General features: G+C 39.9%; 1 protein-coding gene across 1 annotated transcript in view; it reads right to left on the bottom strand.

The window, feature by feature from the left end:
- si:dkey-106n21.1 (solute carrier family 23 member 2) overlaps nt 1–25,407 on the bottom strand; it is a 60,359-nt gene that overhangs the window by 30,092 nt on the left and 4,860 nt on the right. The window contains exons 2-5 of the mRNA XM_060885927.1: nt 20,517–20,672; nt 4,396–4,553; nt 4,105–4,279; nt 2,186–2,367 (exon numbers count right to left, since the gene is read on the bottom strand). Of these exons, the coding sequence (XP_060741910.1) occupies nt 2,186–2,367; nt 4,105–4,279; nt 4,396–4,553; nt 20,517–20,672 (671 nt within the window). The remainder of the gene's footprint in view (nt 1–2,185; nt 2,368–4,104; nt 4,280–4,395; nt 4,554–20,516; nt 20,673–25,407) is intronic.

The raw sequence follows: 25,407 nt of genomic DNA, 5'->3' as shown, positions 1-25,407 counted from the left end.
CGTTGGATGAATGCGGCACACTGTGATCCACCTGGCAGACATTTAAATGTTTTTTGAAGGTCATTAATGAAACAGGACGGACTGGAATGACGCACTGAAAGCAGTCCTTTCTCTCTGTAGCCGATCCGTTCCTGATCTGTAGTGAGGAACGTTGCGCTGAATAAACTGCTCTAAATCTCTGTTGCTGTAACGCGACCTTTCGGCTGATGGATTTATGTCGCTTTACGTCTTCTGTCGCTTTACGTACAAATTACAGACAAAACAGGGGTCAACTTTATGTTGTGAAGTGATTAAATCAAGGACATTTGACAGATTTATGATGGCATTTATATGGGGTTGTTACCAGCGATGTACTCTAGATGTACTTTAGACTCGTTATTGCTGCTCAAACACTCAGATTACAATCTTTAAGTACCAAAGACTAATAATATGTCTCTCGCAGTACAAGAGAGAAAAGAGATTATTTATAGTTGACTGGTCTAAACAGTTGGTCAATGGCTTAAACTTCTTTGTTTAAACAGTTTGAGTTTACTGCTGTCCTAAACTCCTGCCTCAGTTTGAGTTCACTGCTGTCCCAAACTCCTGCCTCAGTTTGAGTTCACTGCTGTCCCAAACTCCTGCCTCAGTTTGAGTTCACTGCTGTCCTAAACTCCTGCCTCAGTTTGAGTTCACTGCTGTCCTAAACTCCTGCCTCAGTTTGAGTTCACTGCTGTCCTAAACTCCTGCCTCAGTTTAGGTTCACTGCTGTCTTAAACTCCTGCCTCAGTTTAGGTTCACTGCTGTCTTAAACTCCTGCCTCAGTTTAGGTTCACTGCTGTCTTAAACTCCTGCCTCAGTTTAGGTTCTCTGCTGTCCTAAACTTCTGCCTCAGTTTAAGTTCACCGCTGTCTTAAACTCCTGCCTCAGTTTAGGTTCACCGCTGTCCTAAACTCCTGCCTCAGTTTGAGTTCACTACTGTCCTAAACTCCTGCCTCAGTTTAAGTTCACTGCTGTCCTAAACGCCTGCCTCAGTTTGAGTTTACTGCTGTCATAAACTCCTGCCTCAGTTTGAGTTTACTGCTGTCCTAAACTCCTGCCTCAGTTTGAGTTCACTGCTGTCCTAAACTCCTGCCTCAGTTTCAGTTCACTGCTGTCCTAAACTCCTGCCTCAGTTTAAGTTCACTGTTGTCCTAAACTCCTGCCTCAGTTTGAGTTCACTGCTGTCCTAAACTCCTGCCTCAGTTTGAGTTCACTGCTGTCCTAAATGCCTGCCTCAGTTTAAGTTCACTGCTGTCTTAAACTCCTGCCTCAATTTAGGTTCACCGCTGTCTTAAACTCCTGCCTCAGTTTAGGTTCTCTGCTGTCCTAAACTTCTGCCTCAGTTTAAGTTCACCGCTGTCTTAAACTCCTGCCTCAGTTTGAGTTCACTACTGTCCTGAACTCCTGCCTCAGTTTGAGTTCACTACTGTCCTAAACTCCTGCCTCAGTTTAGGTTCACTACTGTCCTAAACTCCTGCCTCAGTTTGAGTTCACTACTCTCCTAAACTCCTGCCTCAGTTTGAGTTCACTGCTATCTTAAACTCCTGCCTCAGTTTGAGTTTACTGCTGTCATAAACTCCTGCCTCAGTTTGAGTTCACTGCTGTCCTAAACTCCTGCCTCAGTTTGAGTTCACTGCTGTCCTAAACTCCTGCCTCAGTTTGAGTTCACTGCTGTCCTAAACGCCTGCCTCAGTTTGAGTTCACTGCTGTCCTAAACTCCTGCCTCAGTTTGAGTTCACTGCTGTCCTAAACTCCTGCCTCAGTTTGAGTTCACTGCTGTCCTTGGCCTTATTTGAGTTAATGGGTCCAGTTTCCACTTCAAATTGAGTTTGTTCAAGTTTCAAATTTCTGCCTCAGCTTGACTTCACTGCTGCCTCAACCTGTGCCTTCACTTTAATTAATTTTGTCTTCAACTTCTGAATCAAATTTGAGTGAAGTTTTCCTCAGATTTCTCCCTAGGGTTGAGTTAATTGCTGCCTCATATTTCTGCCTAAGATTGAAATAATTCCTTAAGTCTTAAATTCTGCTTTAACATTTGCACGTTCTGTTTAACTTCTACTTCAGGTTAAACTAATGGGTCCTCAGGGTTCTGCCTCGGCTTGCTTTACCCGCCACCTCGACCTTCTCCCTAGTTTCTCAGCAACATGCTACAAGCTCACAGACTCACAGAGCTGAAATGCCCCAGTGTGCTCCTGACTTCTTCCCAGCTTGGATGAAGAGCGACAGACCAATCAGATTGATGGTCGGAGCGATAGCCAGGGGTCCGATGAACTTCAGCACAAATCCCACCAGCCCTGTAAGTCCGAGCACGACCTGAAGCAACGACGCAACAAGGATCGCTCCCTGGATCTGAAAGAGGAACAAACATTAAACACAGGCAACTAAAAGCAAGCCAGTGAAGGTCCACAAACCCAGTTCTTACAGTATTACAGTCCATAACTGATAGATCTGATCGCACTTGTTGGACTTTCCGGATCAAGTGTGAAGGGGACAGAAGAGGAAGTCCTTAACATATCTTGGTAGTGAACTTCACCAAAGCTTGCGTGAAATGCGTGAAATGCTACAAATGACCTCGAGGAACCTATTTGAGAATTCATGTCTCTATATATTAGTATATTTCATTGAACTTGTACAGATCTTTCCCTCCTCTGATCCCACAGAGAATTCCTCAGCTCTCCCGCTCTGAACACACGTGTGTGCAGGTCTCATTGGGTGTGTCATCTCTTGCCATGGGATTGCCTTTGGGGGTAAACCTGTGGTTGTAACTATGGGGTTATTCCATCTTCACAACCTCTGTAGTGTCACGCCACAGTGTGCAGAATTCTAGACTTTTAAACCTCATGTTATTTGTTGCTCCGTCTGGGTTTCCTACAAACAGCGTACACTTGTTTCTTGTTCATTAGTGGAAACTTACTGGCACTTTTAGCTCTTTAGTGCTCCACCTGTAAGCCATTTTAATAGAAAGAATCGGCCAAACAGGGGCCTGGGAAGGGGGAAGGTGGTGGGAGGGAGCTGAGGAGGCTACACTGCCCCCTAGTGGAACTTAGTTCTGTGAATGTAGTTTACATATTAGAATTCTAGATTTTTTATTTTTAAATATATACTTTTAGTATTAACATAAATAAAGCCATGTGTGTCTAGGTAAGTCAAAAATGACTGGATCCACTAAAGACCAATGTTTCTCGGTATTATAATAATACTTTAGTCATTTTGATAATTCATTCATTCATTCATTCATTCATTCATTCATTCATCTTCTACCGCTTATCCGAACTACCTCGGGTCACGGGGAGCCTGTGCCTATCTCAGGCGTCATCGGGCATCAAGGCAGGATACACCCTGGATGGAGTGCCATCCCATCGCAGGGCACACACACTCATTCACTCACGCAATTCATTTTGATAATGATTTTTTTAATATATATTTTTTAAAGGCTCAATTTCTGGAGCAAAGTTTATCTCAGTAATCTATTACATTTATTTATTAATGTGTTATTTACTAATTAACATATTTATTTGTTCACTTACTGATTTATTTATAAATGGTATTTATTTATAAATGGTATTTATATTAATTTTATATTCATATATTTATTTGTTCACTACTTACTTACTTAGTTATTTATTAATAACTCTTATATAATTATATAATATAAATTTATATAATTATATTATTATATAAATTATATAATAATTATTTTCTTCATCACTTATTTACATACTTTATCTATTTGCTTACATGCATTTTTGTACATATAACTTTATTCTTGCTCATTTACTACCTTTATTTATTTATTTATTTATTTATTTATTTATTTATTTATTTAATTATTTAACTTATTACATATTTAATTATTTATTTATGTACTTTCTTTCTTGGTAAATGACCCTTGTGGCCCATGTGGACCTTGTGGACACTTTCAGAGAGAACCCAAAGATTCCTGCAGACGGAGTAGATGATGCTCAACAACAACAAACCACAAACATTTCTTTATTATAACTCATCGACTTGTCATGAAGTTGAAGGTTGTTTTAATCTTATTTATTTCTCTACCCCTTGGCTAAAACAGTGATACCTCATGTGTACCTCACGCATGCGCATTTTCCACACTTCTTCAGGGTCTAGGCGGGAGACAGAGGCTACCGTGGCGTTGAGGTCAGGGGTCAATGCGCTCCCTTTCGGACACTGCCACTTGGGCAACGCCAGGATCGCCAGTGTCGGCGTGATGAAAGTAAACGTTCCTCCCTGCAGGATCGGCAACCTGAAGGTGGACAAAATGTGGAGGCTTCTTCAACATTTGTTTGATTGTGAATGAATGCATATTACTTAGGGAATAGGGAATAAGGAATATAGGAGTAAATGTGGTGTTTAGGCAACCTGGTCCCAATGGTGGTCTGAAGCATGGTGCAAATCCCTGACACGAAGAAGATGGTGGAGACGAGCTGGCTCTTGGCTGCATTGTTGTCCTTAATGCACAACGGCTCAGCGAGGATTAAAGGGATGGCCAGGATCCCACTGAAAGCCAGTATGTAATGCTTAAATAGGAGACATGGGAGACACTAATCAGCTCAGGCAGACATTTGTTCAATAAAAAACAGCCTGCGGAAGAGTTTTTCAATGCCGATTTACTTTCGCTCTGTTTTACAACCGAAACGGGACAGACATAAAAAAAAAACAAAGCGAGGTGGCTAATATGAGGCCCTCTGGAATTTCTCACTGACATAAAATACCCCACACCCTTTCAGTCCTAACCCCCTTGTACACTAGTGAGTTTAGTGAAGGCTTCAGAGGAGTAGGAGCATGACCCCGTCTCCTCCTTCCTCACAGCACCTCCTCAGCTCACATGTGGAAGCAGATCTCTCTGTATTCCTCTCCCAGCACTTTGATCCGATCGGCTTTTGGGGCGGGTGAAGCTTCGCAAAGTTCTGGCTCATGATCTGTTCTCTGAGTAAAGAAAAAAAAAAAAGAGAGAGAGAACAACACGGTCCACAGTGCACGTGGTGGATTCTGCTCCGTTACAACAGACGGGAGAACTTTTAAAAAAGACTTTTTTTAACTGAAATACGTCATTGTTGAGACTCATAAATGATGTTTTATAAAGTCCAGGATAGATTTCCTTTATACCTGACATACTGTGGAATTATGCCCTTAACACTTCCTGTTTATTCAGAGTGGCAGAGTCACAGTGTTAAAGTTACTGTGTTAATATTTAGAATATCTGGACATCATGCTGACCAAAATTTGGTCCAAAATACCTACACGAGGAGTTTTTAGAAATTAGAGGATAATGATGAAGATGAGAAGGTAGAGGAGGTAGAGGAATAATAATAATAATAATAATAATAATAAGAAGAAGAAGAAGAAGAAGAAGAAGAAGAAGAAGAAAAGGAGGAGAAAGAGGAAGAAACATAAGAAGAAGAAAAAGAAGAAGAGGAACGAAAGGATAACGATGAAGACAAGGAGGTGGAGGAGGAAGATTACTAATAATAAAAATAATAATAATAATAATAATAATAATAAGAAGAAGAAGAAGAAGAAGAAGAAGAAGAAGAAAAACAAGAAGAAGAAGAGGATAATGATGAAGACAAGGAGGTGGAGAAGGAGGAGGAAGAGGAAGAGGAATAGTGATAATAATAATAAGAAGAAGAAGAAGAAGAAGAAGAAGAAGAGGATAACGAAGAAGACAAGGAGGTGGAGGAGGAGGAGGAAGAGGAATAGTAATAATAATAATAATAAGAAGAAGAAGAAGAAGAAGAAGAAGAAGAAGAAGAAGATAACGATGAAGACAAGGAGGTGGAGGAGGAGGAGGAAGAGGAATAGTAATAATAATAATAATAAGAAGAAGAAGAAGAAGAAGAAGAAGAAGAAAAAGAGGAGAAAGAGGAAGAAACATAAGGAGAAGAAAAAGAAGAAGAAGAACAAAAGGATAACGATGAAGACGAGGAGGTGGAGGAAGAAGATTAATAATAATAACAATAATAATAAGAAGAAGAAGAAGAAAAAGAAGAAGAAGAAGAAGAGGATAATGATGAAGACAAGGAGATGGAGGAGGAGGAGGAGGAGGAGGAAGAGGAATAGTAATAATAATAAGAAGAAGAAGAAGAAGAAGAAGAAGATGAAGAAGAAGAAGAAGAAGAGGATAACGATGAAGACAAGGAGATGGAGGAGGAGGAGGAAGAGGAATAGTAATAATAATAATAATAATAATAATAATAATAAGAAGAAGAAGAAGAAGAAGAAGAGACTAAAAAAAGTTCAAAATTTACAGCTTTTACAAGAGAAAAATCAAATATATTGGTACACTTCGATTCAACTCTATTTCGATTTTATTTCTATAGCACTACAGACCTCAGGATCTAAATTCTACACTTTAAATTTGATCTTTAATGAGAGAACCAGAGGTGATGGTGCTGAGGGAACAAACTCCCCGAGATACGAGGAAGGAGCCTTGAGAGGAACCAGACTCAGAGGGGAACCTTGTCCTGAATTATAAATCACTGCCTTTATAACTGTGTCAGAAAGTGCAAGCAGGAAATGATTTCTACAGTGTAATAATAATAATAATAATAATAATAATAATAATAATAATAACAATAATAATAATAATAATAACAATAATAATAATAATAATAATAAGAAGAAGAAGAAGAAGAAGAAGAAAAAGAAGAAAAGGATAACGATGAAGACAATTAGGTGGAGGAGGAGGAGGAGGAATAGTAATAATAATAATAATAATAATAAGAAGAAGAAGAAGAAGAAGAAGAAGAAGAAGAAGAAGAAAAAGAAGAAGAAGAAGAGGATAACGATGAAGACAAGGAGGTGGAGGAGGAGGAGGAGGAGGAAGAGGAATAGTAATAATAATAATAATAATAATAATAATAATAATAATAATAATAGAGGCATAATAATGGGTCAGTAATAGGAATAAATTAAATAGAAAAATACCACAAAAATTTTGTATTTATTTATTTGTTTATTTATTTATTTATATTTAAATTTAAAAAATTTTTAAAAAAATTTTATTTATCTCCTGTTTGAATTCTCGCCAGTCTGACGAAGCTGTGATCGTAAGGCTTTCCACAGCGCACACGAAGACCTCTGCTCATCCTTAACGCTGCTTTGACCACGTTTGCATTAACGCTGCTCTCCTTCCTTCCGCGCATCTCATCCAAAAATCTCTGGCATCTGTCCGATCGCTTATAATCAGCTCAGCGTTAAAAAGGTGAACGCAATGCTTTCCACGAAAGATCCTAAAAACAATCGGGGGTTCGGTCCACGGGGGGACGAGAGAGATCTGCTCGGCGCTAACATACTTTCAACAGATGTTTCACTTCAGCCATGAACTAATATTGTGTTTCCCTGGTAGCCTTCAGACAAACATTCTTCTGGGCAAAAAGACATCTCTTCTACAATGAAAAGTCAATAATGTTTTGCTGAAAGTTTGAGTAATTCATGTGTTTCAATTTGCTCAGGCTTTGCACTCTATCTAAACCAAAACAAATGATCGGAGTTGAACATCTAGACATGGCTGTTAACCAATCCTGTCAGTGGCCTGATGGTAAGAATGTTCTGGAAAGTCATTTGACTGGATGCTATTAGGATGAGTGCAAGCAGATATCCGATTAGCATAAAAAAGCTTCAATAATGTAGAACAAATGTAATGCGCTTTAATACGCAAAGCTGTTGAGTGTGATTAAATGTGCCTCATTGTTTAAACTGCTTTCAGGTTTGGAAAGAATTCGACTCGGTGGCTGCGAGCTAGGCTAATCACGTTATGCTAATTACTGTGGGAATTGATCTCAGGGAGAATTCGCTCACTTCATCCATCCATCCATCCATCCATCCATCCATTCTTTCTTTTATCCACACATCCATACGTTTTCTGTAGCACCTTTCCTACACAGGGTCCTGGGAAACCTAGAGTCTATTACAGGGAGAACATACAAACTCCATACACACACAGCACACACACACACACACACACACACACACACACACACACACACACAGCACACACACACACACAGCACACAAACACACACACACACAGCACACAAACACACACACACACAGCACACACACAAATCACACACACACAGCACACACACACACAAACACACACACACACACACACACACAAACACACACACACACACACAGCACACACACAGCACACACACACACACACAGCACACACACACACACACACAAACACACACAGCACACACACACACACAGCACACACACACAGCACACACACACAAACACACACAGCACACACACACAGACACACACACAGCACACACACAGACACACACACAGCACACACACACACAAACACACACAGACACACACACAGCACACACACACAGACACACACACACAGCACACACACACAAAAACACACACAGACACACACACACAGCACACACACACACAGCACACACACACACACACACACACACAAACACAGCACACACACACAGCACACACACACACAGCACACACACACACACACACACAGCACACACACACAGACACACACACACAGCACATACACTACGGACAGTTTATAGGTGCCAATCCTATAGTGCATGCATTTTGACTGAACAAAAAACCCGGAGGAAAACCTGAAGCACATGGAGAATATGCAAACTCTACACACACAAACACACACACAGCACACACACACAGCACACACACACACACACACACACACACACACACACACACAGAACAGAGACAAAAATCGAACCTTTAAGAGGTCAATTGTGGCAAAAAAGAGATCCAGATCAGAATAGAGTTAGACTGGACTGGAGCTTGTTTTTTTCTTAGCGTTTAAGGACATAAACATTTCTCAGTTTATAATATTTTGGTTTTCAGAGTTTATAAATTTACAGAATATTCTAGAAAAACTTTTTTTTTAACTCAGCTTTAATGAAATGTTAATACAGAGTATGTTAAATACATCTGAGCAAATGTGCTAACTGCTATGATATTATTTCATATCCAGACAAAAATGTCCTCAAGTGAAAGTGACTTGAAGTCTTTAGTCCTAAAGTGAAAGACACTTAAATTTGGTGTGAATTCTGTGTCAAAAAGTATGTTTTTATGAGAAATATCACAAAACAGATATCTATAAATCACTGAAGCGTCTGTTCTCTTTTTTCTTTCTTTCTTTCTTTCTTTCTTTCTTTCTTTCTTATTTTCTTTCTCTTTCTTTCTTCCTTTCTTTCTTTTATTCTTCCTTTCTTATTTTCTTTCTCTCTTTCTTTTTCTTTCTTTCTTATTTTCTTTCTTTCTTTCTTTTTCTTTCTTTCTTATTTTCTTTCTTTCTTTCTTTCTTTCTTTCTTTCTTTCTTTCTTTCTTTCTTTTTCTTTCTTTCCTTCTTTCTTTCTTATTTTCTTTCTTTCTTTCTTTCTTTCTTTTTCTTTCTTTCTTTCTTTCTTTCTTATTTTCTTTCTTTCTTTCTTTCTTTCTTTTTCTTTCTTTCTTTTTCTTTCTTTCTTTCTTTCTTTCTTTCTCTTTCTTTCTTCCTTTCTTTCTTTTATTCTTCCTTTCTTATTTTCTTTCTCTCTTATTTTCTTTCTTTCTTTCTTTTTCTTTCTTTCTTATTTTCTTTCTTTTTCTTTTTCTTTCTTTCTTATTTTCTTTCTTTCTTTCTTTCTTATTTTCTTTCTTTCTTTCTTATTTTCTTTCTTTCCTTCTTTCTTTCTTTCTTTCTTTCTTTCTTTCTTTCTTTCTTTTTCTTTCTTTCTTTTTCTTTCTTTCTTTCTTCCTTTCTTTCTTTTATTCTTCCTTTCTTATTTTCTTTCTTTCTTATTTTCTTTCTCTCTTTCTTTCTTTCTTTCTTTCTTTCTTTCTTTCTTTCTTTCTTTCTTTCTTTCTTATTTTCTTTCTTTCTTTCTTTTTCTTTCTTTCCTTCTTTCTTTCTTATTTTCTTTCTTTCTTTCTTTCTTTCTTTCTTATTTTCTTTCTTTCCTTCTTTCTTTCTTTCTTTCTTTCTTTCTTTCTTTCTTTCTTTCTTTCCTCTGTTAGACTGCTGATCATAAGGTCATGAGTTTAAAGCTCAAGCCCTTCGGCAATACCTTTAACCATCAATTACTCAAGTGATTTCATGTGAAAAGTAAATTAAATATAAAAAAAACATATAATATCCGTACATCCTCATATCTGTACATTTTTCAAATAGCTCTCTAATGAATAGTTTGTTTGACAGTCGGCTGTAAATTATTACACTAAAACATCAACACGGGCAGATCCGAATCAAGCCGTAACCTGCCTCAAATTGGTTGTGTAACTTGTGCACTTAACCTTTTTCAGCGTTTAACAAAACTGAATGATGTGGAAATCTACAACTAATTAATAAATTAAAATGCTAAAGCAGAAGATTCGTTTGGGTAAAGCTGCACGTATCAGATGTTGATAGTTGATTGTAAAGACTGATTAAACAACAAAAATACATTCAGCATAAATGTAAACGTCTCCAAATGATGAACGAAGCCCTATTCAGACAGGATTAGTTTTACACCCAGAGCCACATGGAGTAATATGATTATTAACACAAGATCTAATGGACATTATATGAGAGAAAAATTACAAAACAGATACTTATAAATCACTTTCTTTCTTTCTTTCTTTCTTTCTTTCTTTCTTTCTTTCTTTCTTTCTTTCCTCACTCTGTTGGACTGCTGATCAGAAGGTCTTGAGTTTAAAACTCAAGCCCTTGATCAAAGCATTTCACCATCAATTACTTAAATTGATGAAAAAAGCTGTGTAGAAATAAACCCCTGGTAATACATTTCCTGTCTGAATAAAAAATGTTGGTAAAATTGCATTACATCATGTACCAAAAAGATTTCTAAATGATTTTTAGACTAAACAGTAGAATATACGATGACGGTTAACTCTTTTCCGCAGAGATAAAAACGGTTCATTTATTTCCACACAGATGTTTGTATGTTCAGAGTAAATGTTGATATCAAACCCATTTCTGCTCTCTGAGACGCTCCGAGTGTTTGTTCATCTAAAAAGCAGCTCGGATTTCTCTTCAACACTAAAATTCAGTGTAAGATCATCAACAGAGGGAAAAAACACACGTCTAGAACACACTGAAAGAACGACAGAGTCCTGACTCACTTCAGATCAGGGGCCTGTTTCAGAAAGGTGGTTCAACAAACTCTGAGTTTAAACTTGATCTCTGAGTTGACAAACCCTGAGATGGGAAACTCTGAGTTTTCGGTTACAGAACAGCTGAAAAAAGTTCGTTTTATCAACTCTAAATTGACTGACTCTGAGTTAAGCGCATGCGCCACAACTAAAAAAAGCCATTATCAATGGAGCGCAGATATAACGAGTCACCATGGCAACAGCATCAGACAAAAAATAAAGTCTGCATATTTCTCACCAGCAGAACTGGAAGTGCTTATGCAAGCATATGGAGAATTTGAACATGTATTTAAACATTGCTGTATAAAACAATAGTGGAATTAACATCAAATTTTAAAAGGTGCATTTTAAAAATATATTAAATAAATAAATAAATGAACATATATATACACACATATATATATATATATATATATATATATATATATATATATATATATATATATATATATATATATATATATATATATATATTTCGGACCATTCTATAACTTTAAAAAATATATTTTTAATGTAAACTTCTCCCTCTAATTGCACACTTTGTTCAATTCAAGGATAATTCATGCAATTGTATATTGTTTATTTCTTGTCTCTCCTTATTGTTCAAGTGGTTGAGGTTGATTTGGGATTTAGAAAGTAATTAATAAGTAAGTAGACCAAATTAGTAAGTAGACCAAATTAGTAGGTAGACCAATACTTTCTAGAGCTAGTAATTATTGAAGATGTAATTTGTAGTTAGTAATTAAGAACTATTTTAGAGTAAATTCCCAACTGTTATAATACCAGAGGTGAAACCGGAAGAACAGTATTTTATTTTATTAGGAAACAACACAAAAATGGTCAGAAAGCGCTTAAGAGCGAGGCGTACTTTCCTGGCCGCTGTGCAAACAGTAGCCTTACTAATATGTTATGCATCCCCGATGTTATACACAAAACTACAATTCGCAAAGAAACGTAAGGCAACGCAAAGCATCTGCTCGGATGTAAGAGCACGGCCGCGATGGCCGATGTAAGGATGGATGAGATTATGGATCTTATTGACTGTAAAGAAAAACGGTATCGCTCAAATAAAAATGCATAGGGATGTGACAAAAATCCACTTTGGGCTCAAACGAATTAATACAGACTCTTCATCAACAGGATCGTCCATAAAAGGACACGCCATTTCATTCATTTTACATTTACGGCATTTAACAGACCCCCTTACCCAGAGTGACATATTTTGTTTCAATTTATACAACTGAGCAATTGTGTCCACAAAAACTTGGTGGACCCAGGATTTGAACCCATGACCTTCTGATCAGTAGTCTAACACCTTAACCACTGAGCTACCACATCCCACAATCCCTTTGCTGCTCTCTGCGTAACTGAAATGTGCAGTTACAAAAGCTAGCCAAGATGGTTTTTTTGATAGACATATTAGTTTACTGGCTTGTTAGCTTGATATGTAACATTTTCATATAGGTTTTTCAAAATCCTGAGGAAATTAATATATTTTAACTGTACAATATACTGGATTATAGTTCAACAAACATTAGCAACAAAGCTTTTTGTCTAAAATGTTCGGTTAAGTCCTTAATAAATGTACAAGCTAATGCTACAAATATTCCTCATTTTCCCTGACCTGATATTTTTATTAGGAGTAGGTGAGCATTTTACAATTGTCCAGTTGGCGATGGTGCAATGAGCTGCTTTAGGGACTGAATGCTCTCATGACATGCTTATGAGACATCCAGTACATCCAAGATGATGGACAGTCCATACCAAAGGTTCCAATGCTGTCCACGGTCAGTATGTTTTGACTGTTCTGATAGAGGCTATAAGAGATGTTCTCTGAAAACTGCTTCAACAGACCTCCAAACTGTCCTGATTTTGATACTTATCAGGAACATGATTGTTATGATCACATCCTGAATGAATAAATGCATGAATTGTTCGTTATTATTGCCACATATACATCTATATACAGCACAGTGGAATATTTTTTATCGCAAATCAAACTGACGAGGTTGGGGTCTGAGTGCAGGGGCAGCTATGATACTGTGCCCCTGGAGCAGAGAGAGTTAAGGGCCTTGCTCATGGTCCCAACAGTGGCAGCTTGGCAGTGCTGAGGCTTGAACCTTGATTATCTGATCAACAATCCAGAGCCTTAACCGCTTGAACCACCGCTGCTTTGTCTACCGAGTGAACGGAACTGAGTAAGTCAATGGTTAAGCATAAATGTTTAAGCAATAAGGACAGCATTAGGCAGTTGTCTTTTAGAAAGGTATGCAGGAATGCATTCTGCATAACAGTAGTCATATACTTTTGCCCTAAATCACCCCCTGGAAACCACCTGAGGTAACGGGAATCCTCATAAAACTTGCGCCTGCATGAGTTCAGGTCCATGCTCAGAAAGTCATCCCATGCAGTGAGTAGCTTTGCTAACAGGTTCAATCCTGAGCCCTGGTTACTATCTGTGTGACCACCAAGAGATTCTCCAGATTTCTCCTTTCTCCCCAAAACATGCCAGTAAGTTAAATTACTCTTAAGTGCTATTGTGTGAATGCGTAGTTCCTTTAAAGGGACTAGCATCCTGTCCAGGAAGATTTCATGTGCTCAAGCCACCAGAACTTGATTTTTTTTTTTATTCATTTCTAATTTACATTTCATGTTTTGATCTTTGTTTTATTTCTACTTGTACGAGCACTTTGATGTTTTGATTTCAGAATAAAGATGATGTCGATGATGATGATGATGACGATGCTTTCTTCCAAATGGAAGCCATATCACCTGCATACATTCTCTGATCTTATGCCACTGAACTCCTTACCATTCCTTGCACCAGACAACTAACAGCTAACAGCTGGAGACCATAAACCATAAATCATCCACTCACACCACCGTGATACTTTCTTGGATCTCTTTGTTCCTCTACACTTAGATATATCTTCAAAGTTTACATGCGGTCTTGATTCACTTCATTATTGTAGCCTATTATTGATTAGAATTTCATTCCAGTCCTGAGCTTTTCTGAGTTTGTACGTTTTTTTTAAGGCCGCGTTTGAACTTTTCGGACGACGTTGGACTAACCCTAACCCTAACCCTAACCCTTCAAATTTTAAGATTCTTTTCACTATGCTTAAGCAAACCACATTAAACCATTCACTGAAACTGAAACCATTCACAACGGTTTACACAAGCATTTTAGGAAGTGTCATTGATATCCCATTAGTCTCGTTAATTTACGGGATTGTTTCATTTGGAGTCATGCCTTACAAATGCTCCGTTCTTCTGCCGCAGTCCTGCCAAGACGCATATCTGAAAATCATAAATGCAAATGAGATTACAAGAGCATATAATTGTTTGCAGCTGAATGTCATAAAATTGCTTGAAACGCTTAATAAACTTCGGATCCGAAATAGAAGAGAATGTTTTCGCATGAATGGCCAGCAGAAACTATTCAGACTATTGTAGGTCGCATGCAATCACTAAGCTGTCGTGCAAAACATCGTGATCTATTTTTGAAGAGTTGTCCAAATATCTGACCTGAAGTACGAATAAGTTGAAACAGTGCAGAATCTTGAATATTAAATATTCAGTGTCGTCTCAGACTCATAGACTTCACGTGTCCTTCACAAGTCTGTCATCTTTATGGTTTCTGAAAATGATCTTTAACGCTTTAATCCAACTTAAAAAAGTCAAGCAGAACTTAAAAATAATATAATTCCATTTTACAGAGGAACGCATTCACATCTTTAGTTGTTTTTCAGATCTTTGATCCGAACCATGGTGAATCCACAGGAGAAAGCTCAGTGTGTTGAGAGTTATTGAGACAAATTCTGGTAGAATGTAAAATGACTTATCTTTGACATGACAAATATATTCAACGAGCATGGACACAACCAAACAGGCCTCTGGGGAAAGGAGCTAACTGTAGACCGTGTGCAACCAAACAGACGGATTGGCCACGGAAGTGCCATTTATTGGTCAGTGAGATTGACTGACATTGCAGCCTGTGATTTGGGTCTTTGGGTAGTGGTCAGAAATCAAGTGTACAACACACTTGGGCACTGATGATCTGAAGAAACTGGGGTTTGAATATATTTAAGAGACATTAAGGATTTGGAGTCCCACTTAAAGGTGGGGTATCCGTTGTTTGAGAAATGCTTCAGGACGACAAACAAAACAAAAATCAACTATCTGCAATCGTATTGTTCTTCCCTTCAGCTGTGATAAAGACACATTTCTTTCCATTAGTTGCCTGTATGTGTGGGCGGAGCTATCAATACAGGGGTGGGACCCGTTTGGGTTAGGGGCGTGTTTGTTTTGGTGATTTCAAATGTCAACATTGGCTTTCAAACAACGGAGACCCCACCTTTAATGCCAGAATTTTTTTACTTGGTTTGTTTACATCAAACAAAGCAGATAGTTGTCGATTTTATCCAGTGACTGAGTTCTGTGAGTCACGGGAGCAAAAGGCAGGAGGTCCTGGATCCATGATCTGCTGTGAATCCTATCCGTGAAAATGTTTAATACTATAGCCTGTTTAAATATTGTTTTTAATAAGTTCGCATGTGCTGAATGAAATGTGGCAGCGAGCCATGTTCTGGCCCTGTTTTGAGTTTGACGCCTGTGGTGCAGAGTCTGGGTCTCACCGGGGTAAAGTCTCATAAAGGGTAAGGGCGGGGGCACATCTTTATGTTACACGTACAAAAAACATTTCCCTAACAGGCTTCCGTATTATCCACAGGATGATGAGCATCATTCCTTTTTATTTACAGTTGAGGATAGTCTGGAAATTGTCAATAAGCCTTAAAGTAATTCAAATTGCCTTAATTCTCTTTAGTCTTTTTCTCTTTCTTACTGTATGTTGTGCACTCGTCAGGACATGGCCAGTTCTGTCAGATATCCTCACGGCCCATCCATTATGATGACAGAAAAACAACTGCCAGATTGTGGAACTAACAAATTGGAGGATTTAAACACCAGAAGATTTGGAATGTGGCTGCAGCCTTAAAGATGTCTCTGTGAATGCCTGCTGGACATTTATAAGACAGATGAAAAATCTTTCACATGGTTTCCACACTGACAACAATGCTAAGCATATTGGACTGGATCAAGCTCATGCACTGCTTCAGTCCCAAAATGCTCACTCACTCACTCATTTTCTACCGCTTATCCGAACTACCTCGGGTCACGGGGAGCCTGTGCCTATCTCAGGCGTCATCGGGAATCAAGGCAGGATACACCCTGGACGGAGTGCCAACCCATCACAGGGCACACACACACTCTCATTCACTCACGCAATCACACACTACGGACAATTTTCCAGAGATGCCAATCAACCTACCATGCATGTCTTTGGACCGGGGGAGGAAACCGGAGTACCCGGAGGAAACCCCCGAGGCACAGTGGGAGAACATGCAAACTCCACACACACAAGGTGGAGGCGGGAATCGAACCCCCAACCCTGGAGGTGTGAGGCCAACGTGCTAACCACTAAGCCACCGTGCACCCGTCCCAAAATGCTAACTTTTCTTATTAACATTTAACTTTTCTTTAGGGACTGCTAGACAACAGACCCGAGGTAGTTCGGATAAGCGGTAGAAAATGAGTGAGAGAGAGAGAGTGAACCCCTGCACCCCCACCAGCGTTCCTTGTTCTTCAGATCCAGAGGAAACTTGGCAAGAACTTTTTGATAAACATTGCCAGGGAAATATACCAATATTTATTGCAAAAACTACATAACTTTGTCACTTTGGGTCCTTTGTCCTTTGTCTCAGCATGCGTACACATGCACTCAAATGGGTATCAGTGTGATTCACCATGCCCTTGGCAGATATTCATTGTTCACATAATTAAGGTTAATATTTAGCCATAAAATCAATCTGGTCGTTGTATTTGTTACCTGTTGCAGGTTACATCCTGTATCTCCAAACAGAGATTGTGACTCGCAAAGAGTACATGATTTATGTTTAAAATGACACCTTTTGAAAAATCACTGTCGCTGAACTTGAAACTCTTTAAACCATTCCAGCTCAACAATCATCTTGTGGTTCGTTAATTCTTTTCACTGTTTGCTTAGTTCTTTATAACCACAGAGCTGTTGGATTCGCACAATCTGATTGGACACGAGTTGTTGAAAAATTTGTGATTAACTGATAAGTTTTTGACAACTTCAGGACAAAGACGTAAACAAGAACTTGTCTCGACAATTCAGTATTTTAACTCTATATTGATATAAAAGTAAGTTGTTTATTAGAAAATTAACATTAGCAATTGCATTAGCATTTGACTAATGACTTACTGTAGGTGTAGGAGAAATCAAACATACATGAAAGATGCCATAATTGGAAAATAATCAACACTGGGGCAATAAGGGGAAGTCCACCACATCCCAGTCTTAGATTACCTTACCATAACAACATACGCCAAGTGTTTCATTCTTTACTTATATACGTCTAAGAGGATGGAAGATTTCTTGAGAAACAAGAGGTTTCAGACAGACGTTTTTCATTATCCATGCAAACCGAGCGCTTCACAGCATACGATATGAAAATATGAAATATAAAAAGCTTTAAAAAAAGATTTATTGTTGCAGTTTTTTCCAGCAAAATATCTAATCTGGTTCTAATATTAAAGCTTTGAAAATACACGCATTTATACCAGAATGCCCAAATAAACAGGTGATTGTTCGGTCATGTAGTCCACTAATCCATGGACATGCCGTTCAGTCATGATCTGATTTACATTCAGAGACATCACTGGCTTCTCATGAGATCTTTCTTTCCAATGACTGAATCATTCTACTCGCTTTGATCTCCTACAGGAGCAGAAGTCCAACTATCATTATGCTGCCAAAGCCACTGTGGTAGTCCACAAAGGGGTTGTAGTCCATGTATCTACAAACTTTTCTGAAAGGCAAGGATCCCACAGGCTATCATTCCAACGCTAATCTAAGACACGTTGCAGAAGCAGCTAGATGTTAGATTAGATGCTTTAGGTGTGTTAAATGTATGAGGAACAGAGGTATGTGTTTAGTGAAAAAAGTAATTAGATTAGGTTAAGTTAGGTAATGGAAGGTGTATGGTCTTTATGCTATGTTATATGTTATGCTATGCTATGGGCAGGGATACTGAAAAAAAATAACCCACACTGAAGTACAAGTATTTTTAAATGCCAAAAAAAAAGTATAGTGAATTGAGGAAAAGTAGCCATGTTTGATATGGTTTCAAAGAAAATGAACTGGTTTCTTGTTTAAAAGTACTTTCATTTATACAACTCTTTCTTTTACAGGCTGAATCCTGAAATCTTACGTTACTTTTACATTTACAGGATAGTACCCTTATCCAGAGCGACGTACAAAAGCGCATTGATGTCTCTATCATTGACTATATTAACACTGGTTCACTAGGGGGAACCCCACGGTGGGGGTTCGATTCCCGCCTCCGCCTCCGCCTTCGCCTTGTGTGTGTGTGGAGTTTGCATGTTCTCCCCGTGCCTCGGGGGGTTCCTCCGGGTACTCCGGTTTCCTCCCCCCGGTCCAAAGACATGCATGGTAGGTTGATTGGCATCTCTGGAAAATTATCCGTAGTGTGTGATTGCGTGAGTGAATGAGAGTGTGTGTGTGTGTGTGCCCTGCGATGGGTTGACACTCCGTCCAGGGTGTATCCTGCCTTGATGCCCGATGACGCCTGAGATAGGCACAGGCTCCCCGTGACCCGAGGTAGTTCGGATAAGCAGTAGTGAATGAATGAATGAATGGTTCACTAGGTTACAGACTTATGATACCATTGACCTAAAATCTCCCACCAGGCTTTGGGTAGCAAAATCAATACGGGTCCCAGTAGTATAGGAATCAAATCCGATCTCCATAGGTATGGAATAAGACTTGTCTTATTGAAGTGAAGTGACGTGACATACGGCTAAGTACGGTGACCCATACTCAGAATTTGTTCTATGCGTTTAACCCATCCAAAGTGCACACACACACCGTGAACACACACCCGGAGCAGTGGGCAGCCGTTTATGCTGCGGCGCCCAGGGAGCAGTTGGGGGTTCGGTGCCTTGCTCAAGGGCACCTCAGTCATGGCCGGCCCGAGACTCGAACCGACAACCTTAGGGTTAGGAGTCAAACTCTCTAACAATTTGGCCACGACTTCCCCCTTATTGGTCTCCGGAATTGATCTTGCCAATTTTTAAAATAAATATACGTGTCATTCCTTTTCACAAAGTTTAAAAGTTCCTTCGGGGGGCACGGTGGCTAAGTGGTTAGCATGTTCGCCTCACACCTCCAGGGTTGGGGGTTCGATTCCCGCCTCCATCTTGTGTGTGTGGAGTTTGCATGTTCTCCCGGTGCCTCGGGGGTTTCCTCCGGGTACTCCGGTTTCCTCCCCCCGGTCCAAAGACATGCATGGTAGGTTGATTGGCATCTCTGGAAAATTGTCTGTAGTGTGTGATTGCGTGAGTGAATGAGAGTGTGTGTGTGTGCCCTGCGATGAGTTGGCACTCCGTCCAGGGTGTATCCTGCCTTGATCCCCGATGACGCCTGAGATAGGCACAGGCTCCCCGTGACCCGAGGTAGTTCGGATAAGCGGTAGAAAATGAGTGAGTGAGTAAAAGTTCCTTCTAGCTGGGACATTGGTGGATCAAATGGTTCAGGCTCAGAAGGTTGGGGGTTCAAGCCACAGCACTGTTGAGACCAAGCTGTAACTGTTAGGTCTTTAAGCATGGCCCCTTAACCCTCTCTGATCCAGGGTGCTGTATCATGGATGACCGTAAGCTCTAACCTCCTAATCTGGGATATGTGAAGAAAAGAATTCCACTGTGCTGTAATGTAACCTACAAAAGTAACCTTCTTCTAGAAAACAGTCGAATCATTTCTTGAAGTCCACAGATGAAGCTGGAGTAAAGACTTTCTGTGGTGTTTAAAATCTTTGCCTTGTCTCACTTAATTTAGTGAGACCTTAGCTAGTCCAGGGTTTGGACTTGTCTTAGATTTATTAATGGAGGGATTGTCTACTGCCCTGCTTTCAAGCAGCCACTGTTGGACCTTTGAGCAAGGTCCTTACCCCTCACATGCTCAACTCAACTTTGTGTTGCTTGGATAAATTTGTCTGCCAAAGAAATAAATGAATATGTAGATGATCTCAAGTAGGAGATTAATCGGGTGCGGCCGTGGATATTCTCGTGTTGTGACGTTAATGTGGCTTGAGTCATCCTTCTCCCACATCTCCACCCATGTCCTTAACCATAAACGATCACTATACTAGAAAATAACGAACAAGCTTACGTACACCTTTTGACCACTCTGGATGAATTTACTGGAGAAAAAGAAAGTTCTCACCTGGAATCCCAATAGAAGGCAGAGATACCACGGTGGGCGATCATTGATGGAGTAGATGAGGTTACCTCCAGACCGCTGGTTCAGATTTTCCTGTAATCCGTCAGTGTTGGACTCTGCAGGACTGTAATCGCTGGCCATGTGGCTTGCATGTGATATCTGAAAATGTGTATAAAATTGAAGCACAGCAGTTGTTTTAATTCAATGTCAGATATATCACAAATACTTATAAATCAGTCCTTAAAGGATTATAGAAGTTTGCAAAATGTATGATATTCAGAGGAGATGGCAATTATTTAAAAGATGAAATCATCACAACACGCATTCAGACAAATCGCTCTATGGTTCATGTGTGGAACCTGAGTACAGCTCTCATAAGTCATTAGATGGGCGTCTTCACTGGTAGGAGCTGAAAAGAAGAGTCCAGCGCTTGTGATTTCACCAATTCATGTAGTTTAACACAATAAAAGTGCAAAAAACACACACACACACACACACACACAACACACACACACACACACCACACACACTCACAACACACACACACACACACACACACAAAACACACACACACACACCACACACACTCACACACACACACCACACACACCACACACACAAAACACACACAGACAACACACACACCACACACACACACACACACAAAACACACTCACACACACACACACTACACACACAAAACACACACACACCACACACACACACACACACACCACACACAAAACACACACACAGACAACACACACCACACACACACACAAAACACACTCACACACACACACTACACACACACACACACACCACACACACACCACACACAAAAAACACACACATACACCACACACAAAACACACACACACACCACACACACTCACACACACACACACCCACACAAAACACACGCACACAGACAACACACACACCACACACACACATACACATCCACACACTCACACACCACACAAACACACACTCACACACACACCACACAAACACACACTCACACACACACACACACACACACACACACACACACACACACACACACACAAGTCTTAAAGGAACAAATTGTTTGTAGAGAATTTTTTAATTAAATGACTGTTTACAGTCGGTGGTGTGCTCCAGTATCTGGTTGAAAAACCAGTGTCTTACTGTTATCCAAAGTAAAACCATATTTCTTACATATATCTGTACAAATGTCTCTGAAATTCACAAAAGCAATTCACTTTTATTTTTGTCCAGTGCCACACATTGTGCACAGGCCTGAATTTATTAGTTCATGAATTGCATTTAAACCCAAAACTCGGAATATCATACAGGTGTTATATCAGTATCCTACTTAACGACTCCCAGTTTAACCTCGTCCAAATCTTCTCATAGCACAGAACGAACCAATAATTATAACTCGAACTGTCACCAGTTCCCTGATTTGGGAAAACATCACTGCAATGAAAGATCACGTTCTAGCAGACTCTTGCATCACATTAAATAAAAATCCTTCCAGAAACTTCTACAGAACAAGGTGAGGAACTGCAGGAGTTCAGGAACAGAATAATGTTATGTTCTCTGATTCGTTGCGAAATCGTTTTATGGGTGCATGACAGTGGGGTTCACGTTTAGTAACAAGGAACAAAAGAATACAGCTCCCAGGCTAGAGCTCATCCACTTCTGGTTTAAATCTGAATACAGACACACTCACACATCATTTTCTTAGGAACACCATCACCGTCAAACATCTAACGCATCACGCGGCTACGGCCGACGGCTTCAGGTGATGTTCACATTTGGGGAAAATTTGGGTCTCTGCGTGATAGCTGGTGCCAGATGGGCTGGTTGGAGTATTTCTGTAACTGCTGGTCTCCTGGAATTTTCCAAAACAGTCTCTATAGTTTACTCAGAATGGAGTAATAAGGAAAACCATCCAGTGAGTGATAGCCCTGTGAACAGAAACGCCTTGTAATGAGAGAGAAATTACCAGAGAATAGCCAGACCGGTCTGAGCTGACAGACAGACTACACTAACTCCCATAACCACTGGGTACAATTGTGCTGAGCAGAAAAGCATCTCAGAATGAACAAGAAGTGGCAGCAGGAAGTATATGTCCGTTTCTTCTTCTGTCAGCCAGAAGGTTGAGACAGAAGCGTGTATGGATCACCACAACTGGGCAGATGAAGACGGGAAAAACGTAGCCTGGTCTGATGAATTTCGAGGCGCAGGGACAAGAATTTACATTACATTACATTTAGCAGACACCCTTCTCCAGAGTGACTTACAACTGAGCAATTGAGCTTTAAGGGCCTTGCTCAGGGGCCCAGCAGTGGCAGCTTGGTCCTGGGGTACGAACCCATGACCTTCCGATCAGTAGTCCAACACCTTAACCACTGAGCTTCCACATCCCTTATTTGGTACCAACTTCATGAACTGTTATGCTATGAACCCAACCTACCATGTGTGGACAGTCCAGGCTGGTGGAGGTGGAGTGATGATGTTAGGAATGTTTTCTGCAGTCTTTGGGTCTATTTATAACAATGCATCAATCATGTTTTGAATGCCACAGCTTTTTTAAGTATCCTTAAATGACCTCAATTTAGCTTCTACGGATGACTAATTCCAGCACGAGAATGACAATGCAAAATGTCTCAAAGCAAAAAAGTCTTCAGACTGGTTCCATAAACAAGACAATGGGTTCAGTGATCTTTGTTGGGCTTCAAAGACACCGGACCAGAATCCTTTGGGATGTAGAAGAGCAGGCAATTCGCAGCATCTGAAATATCCATTCACTCAATCATTTTCTACCGCTTATCCGAACTACCTCGGGTCACGGGGAGCCTGTGCCTATCTCTGGCGTCATCGGGCATCAAGGCAGGATACACCCTGGATGGAGTGCCAACCCATCTCAGGGCACACACACTCTCATTCACTCACACACTACGGACAATTTTCCAGAGATGCCAATCAACCTACCGTGCATGTCTTTGGACCGGGGGAGGAAACCGGAGTACCCGGAGGAAACCCCCGAGGCACGGGGAGAACATGCAAACTCCACACACACAAGGCGGAGGTGGGAATCGAACCCCCAACCCTGGAGGTGTGAGGCGAATGTGCTACGCCACCGTGCCCCCTCACCTGATATATCCAAGTGATGGAAATCTCATAACATGGACCACAGTCTTAATGGAATGTTGCAGGAATCTGTATGAACTGAGTGATGGAATCATCTCAACACGATTGCAATCTCATTGGAATGTTGAGAATCTCAAAGAAATCCATGGCATGAAGAACTGAAGCTCAGCATTAGTATAGAGTTCCCTTCTCTTCATCTATATGTTCCTCCAGTGCTCTTTTAATTTCTTGTTTATTTTACACTGGTGCAGCGATTGCTTTCGCAGCACAGAGTTAACGATTAATCTGTAGTGCAGGCAGCATGACTCACTGGAAAAACACAAAACCGACGACTTGATCTGAATCCAGTGACTCGGCCTCGGCAGGAAACGATGACACAGGCAGGTTGTCACAGGCAGAGAGGTTAGAGTCCCAATGTTCTGTAAAACATCTTCACCCTCAAAAGCAGCCAGTATTGATGATCAAGATATGCAGCAAAGACAACACAAGTATTTGTTTTGTTTTTTTTATTTCAGCTATTTTGTCGTGGTTCCACCGTTTGTGTCTCACTAATATTCCATTTTCAAACATGTACGTGAATATAAATCGCTCCAGAACATAAATAAAACCACAAAGAAACATTAAAATTTGGTAAAAGCATGAAGTTACTTCATATTTTGCATCAACGTGGAAACACTTGACACTTTTTCAACTTTGTTATCAGTTATAAAGATTTCAATTTTGTATATTTTAGTTCACTCACAAGACATTTACATTTACAGCATAAGACATTAACAAGACGCTGTTATACATGGAAGTTGGATCACATGAGCTTCTTAAACATCACTGCAAGAAGAAAACTCAGTTCCGCTGACAAGGTCACGCTCTCCAGCACACTGTCCTACCTAAGGAAACCTTGTAAAGTCATAAAAACGAGAGCTTGCTGCCATGAGTGGTTAAATGCACCACGTGTTTCCTTTAATTCGTTGCTAAATAAATTGTATAAAAACCTATAATAACTATAAGGGTTACAAGGGGTTATATAGCGGGGCAATAAATGACAGTCTGACAGAAGCAACTCACCTAAAGGGCGTTTAGTGTTACAGTGGATTTTATAATTATATTGTAAAAAAGCAGTAATACCCCCAAACCCCCCACACCTCACCCACCGAATCAGAGTATAATTCATAAGTAATATAAATGAGAGAGAGAATGAGAGAGAGAGAGAGAGAGAGAGAGAGAGAGAGAGAGAGAGAGAGAGACGAGATCATGAGCAGTAATAAGTAAAACCTTTTCATGTTGGAATAACAATAAATAGAAAACCAACGCCCTCGCTTCTTCTGCACCCACGCATACATGTGCATGAGCAGACATCCACACACACACACACACACACACACACACACACACACACACACACATTGCTCCAGCCAGCTAGAGGAACATACAACACACAAACCACTGAGTATGTACTGTCACCTACTGGTACAAACTGGTACAAATCACTTTTGGAATAAAGCGCATGCTGTAACATTGAATCGTAGCACTTAAGAGCAGTCCGTGACATTGGGGCATAGAAGACTTCATTATTGCCACATATACATTACATATACATTTGTTCACATATTAAATTTAAGGAGTGAAGGTTGGAGTGAAGGGGCAGCTATGATCGTGTGCCCCTGGAGCAGGGCAGGTTAAGGGCCTTGATTAATTGGCCAACAGTGGCAACTCGGCAGATCTTCTGATCAACAAACTTGAGCCTTAACTACTT

The sequence above is a fragment of the Tachysurus vachellii genome, chromosome 13, assembly GCF_030014155.1.
Source record: "Tachysurus vachellii isolate PV-2020 chromosome 13, HZAU_Pvac_v1, whole genome shotgun sequence".
In the NCBI taxonomy this organism is placed as follows: Eukaryota; Metazoa; Chordata; class Actinopteri; order Siluriformes; family Bagridae; genus Tachysurus; species Tachysurus vachellii.
Note: the sequence above shows the minus strand (reverse complement) of the source record. Positions and strands in the feature narration are given on the sequence as shown.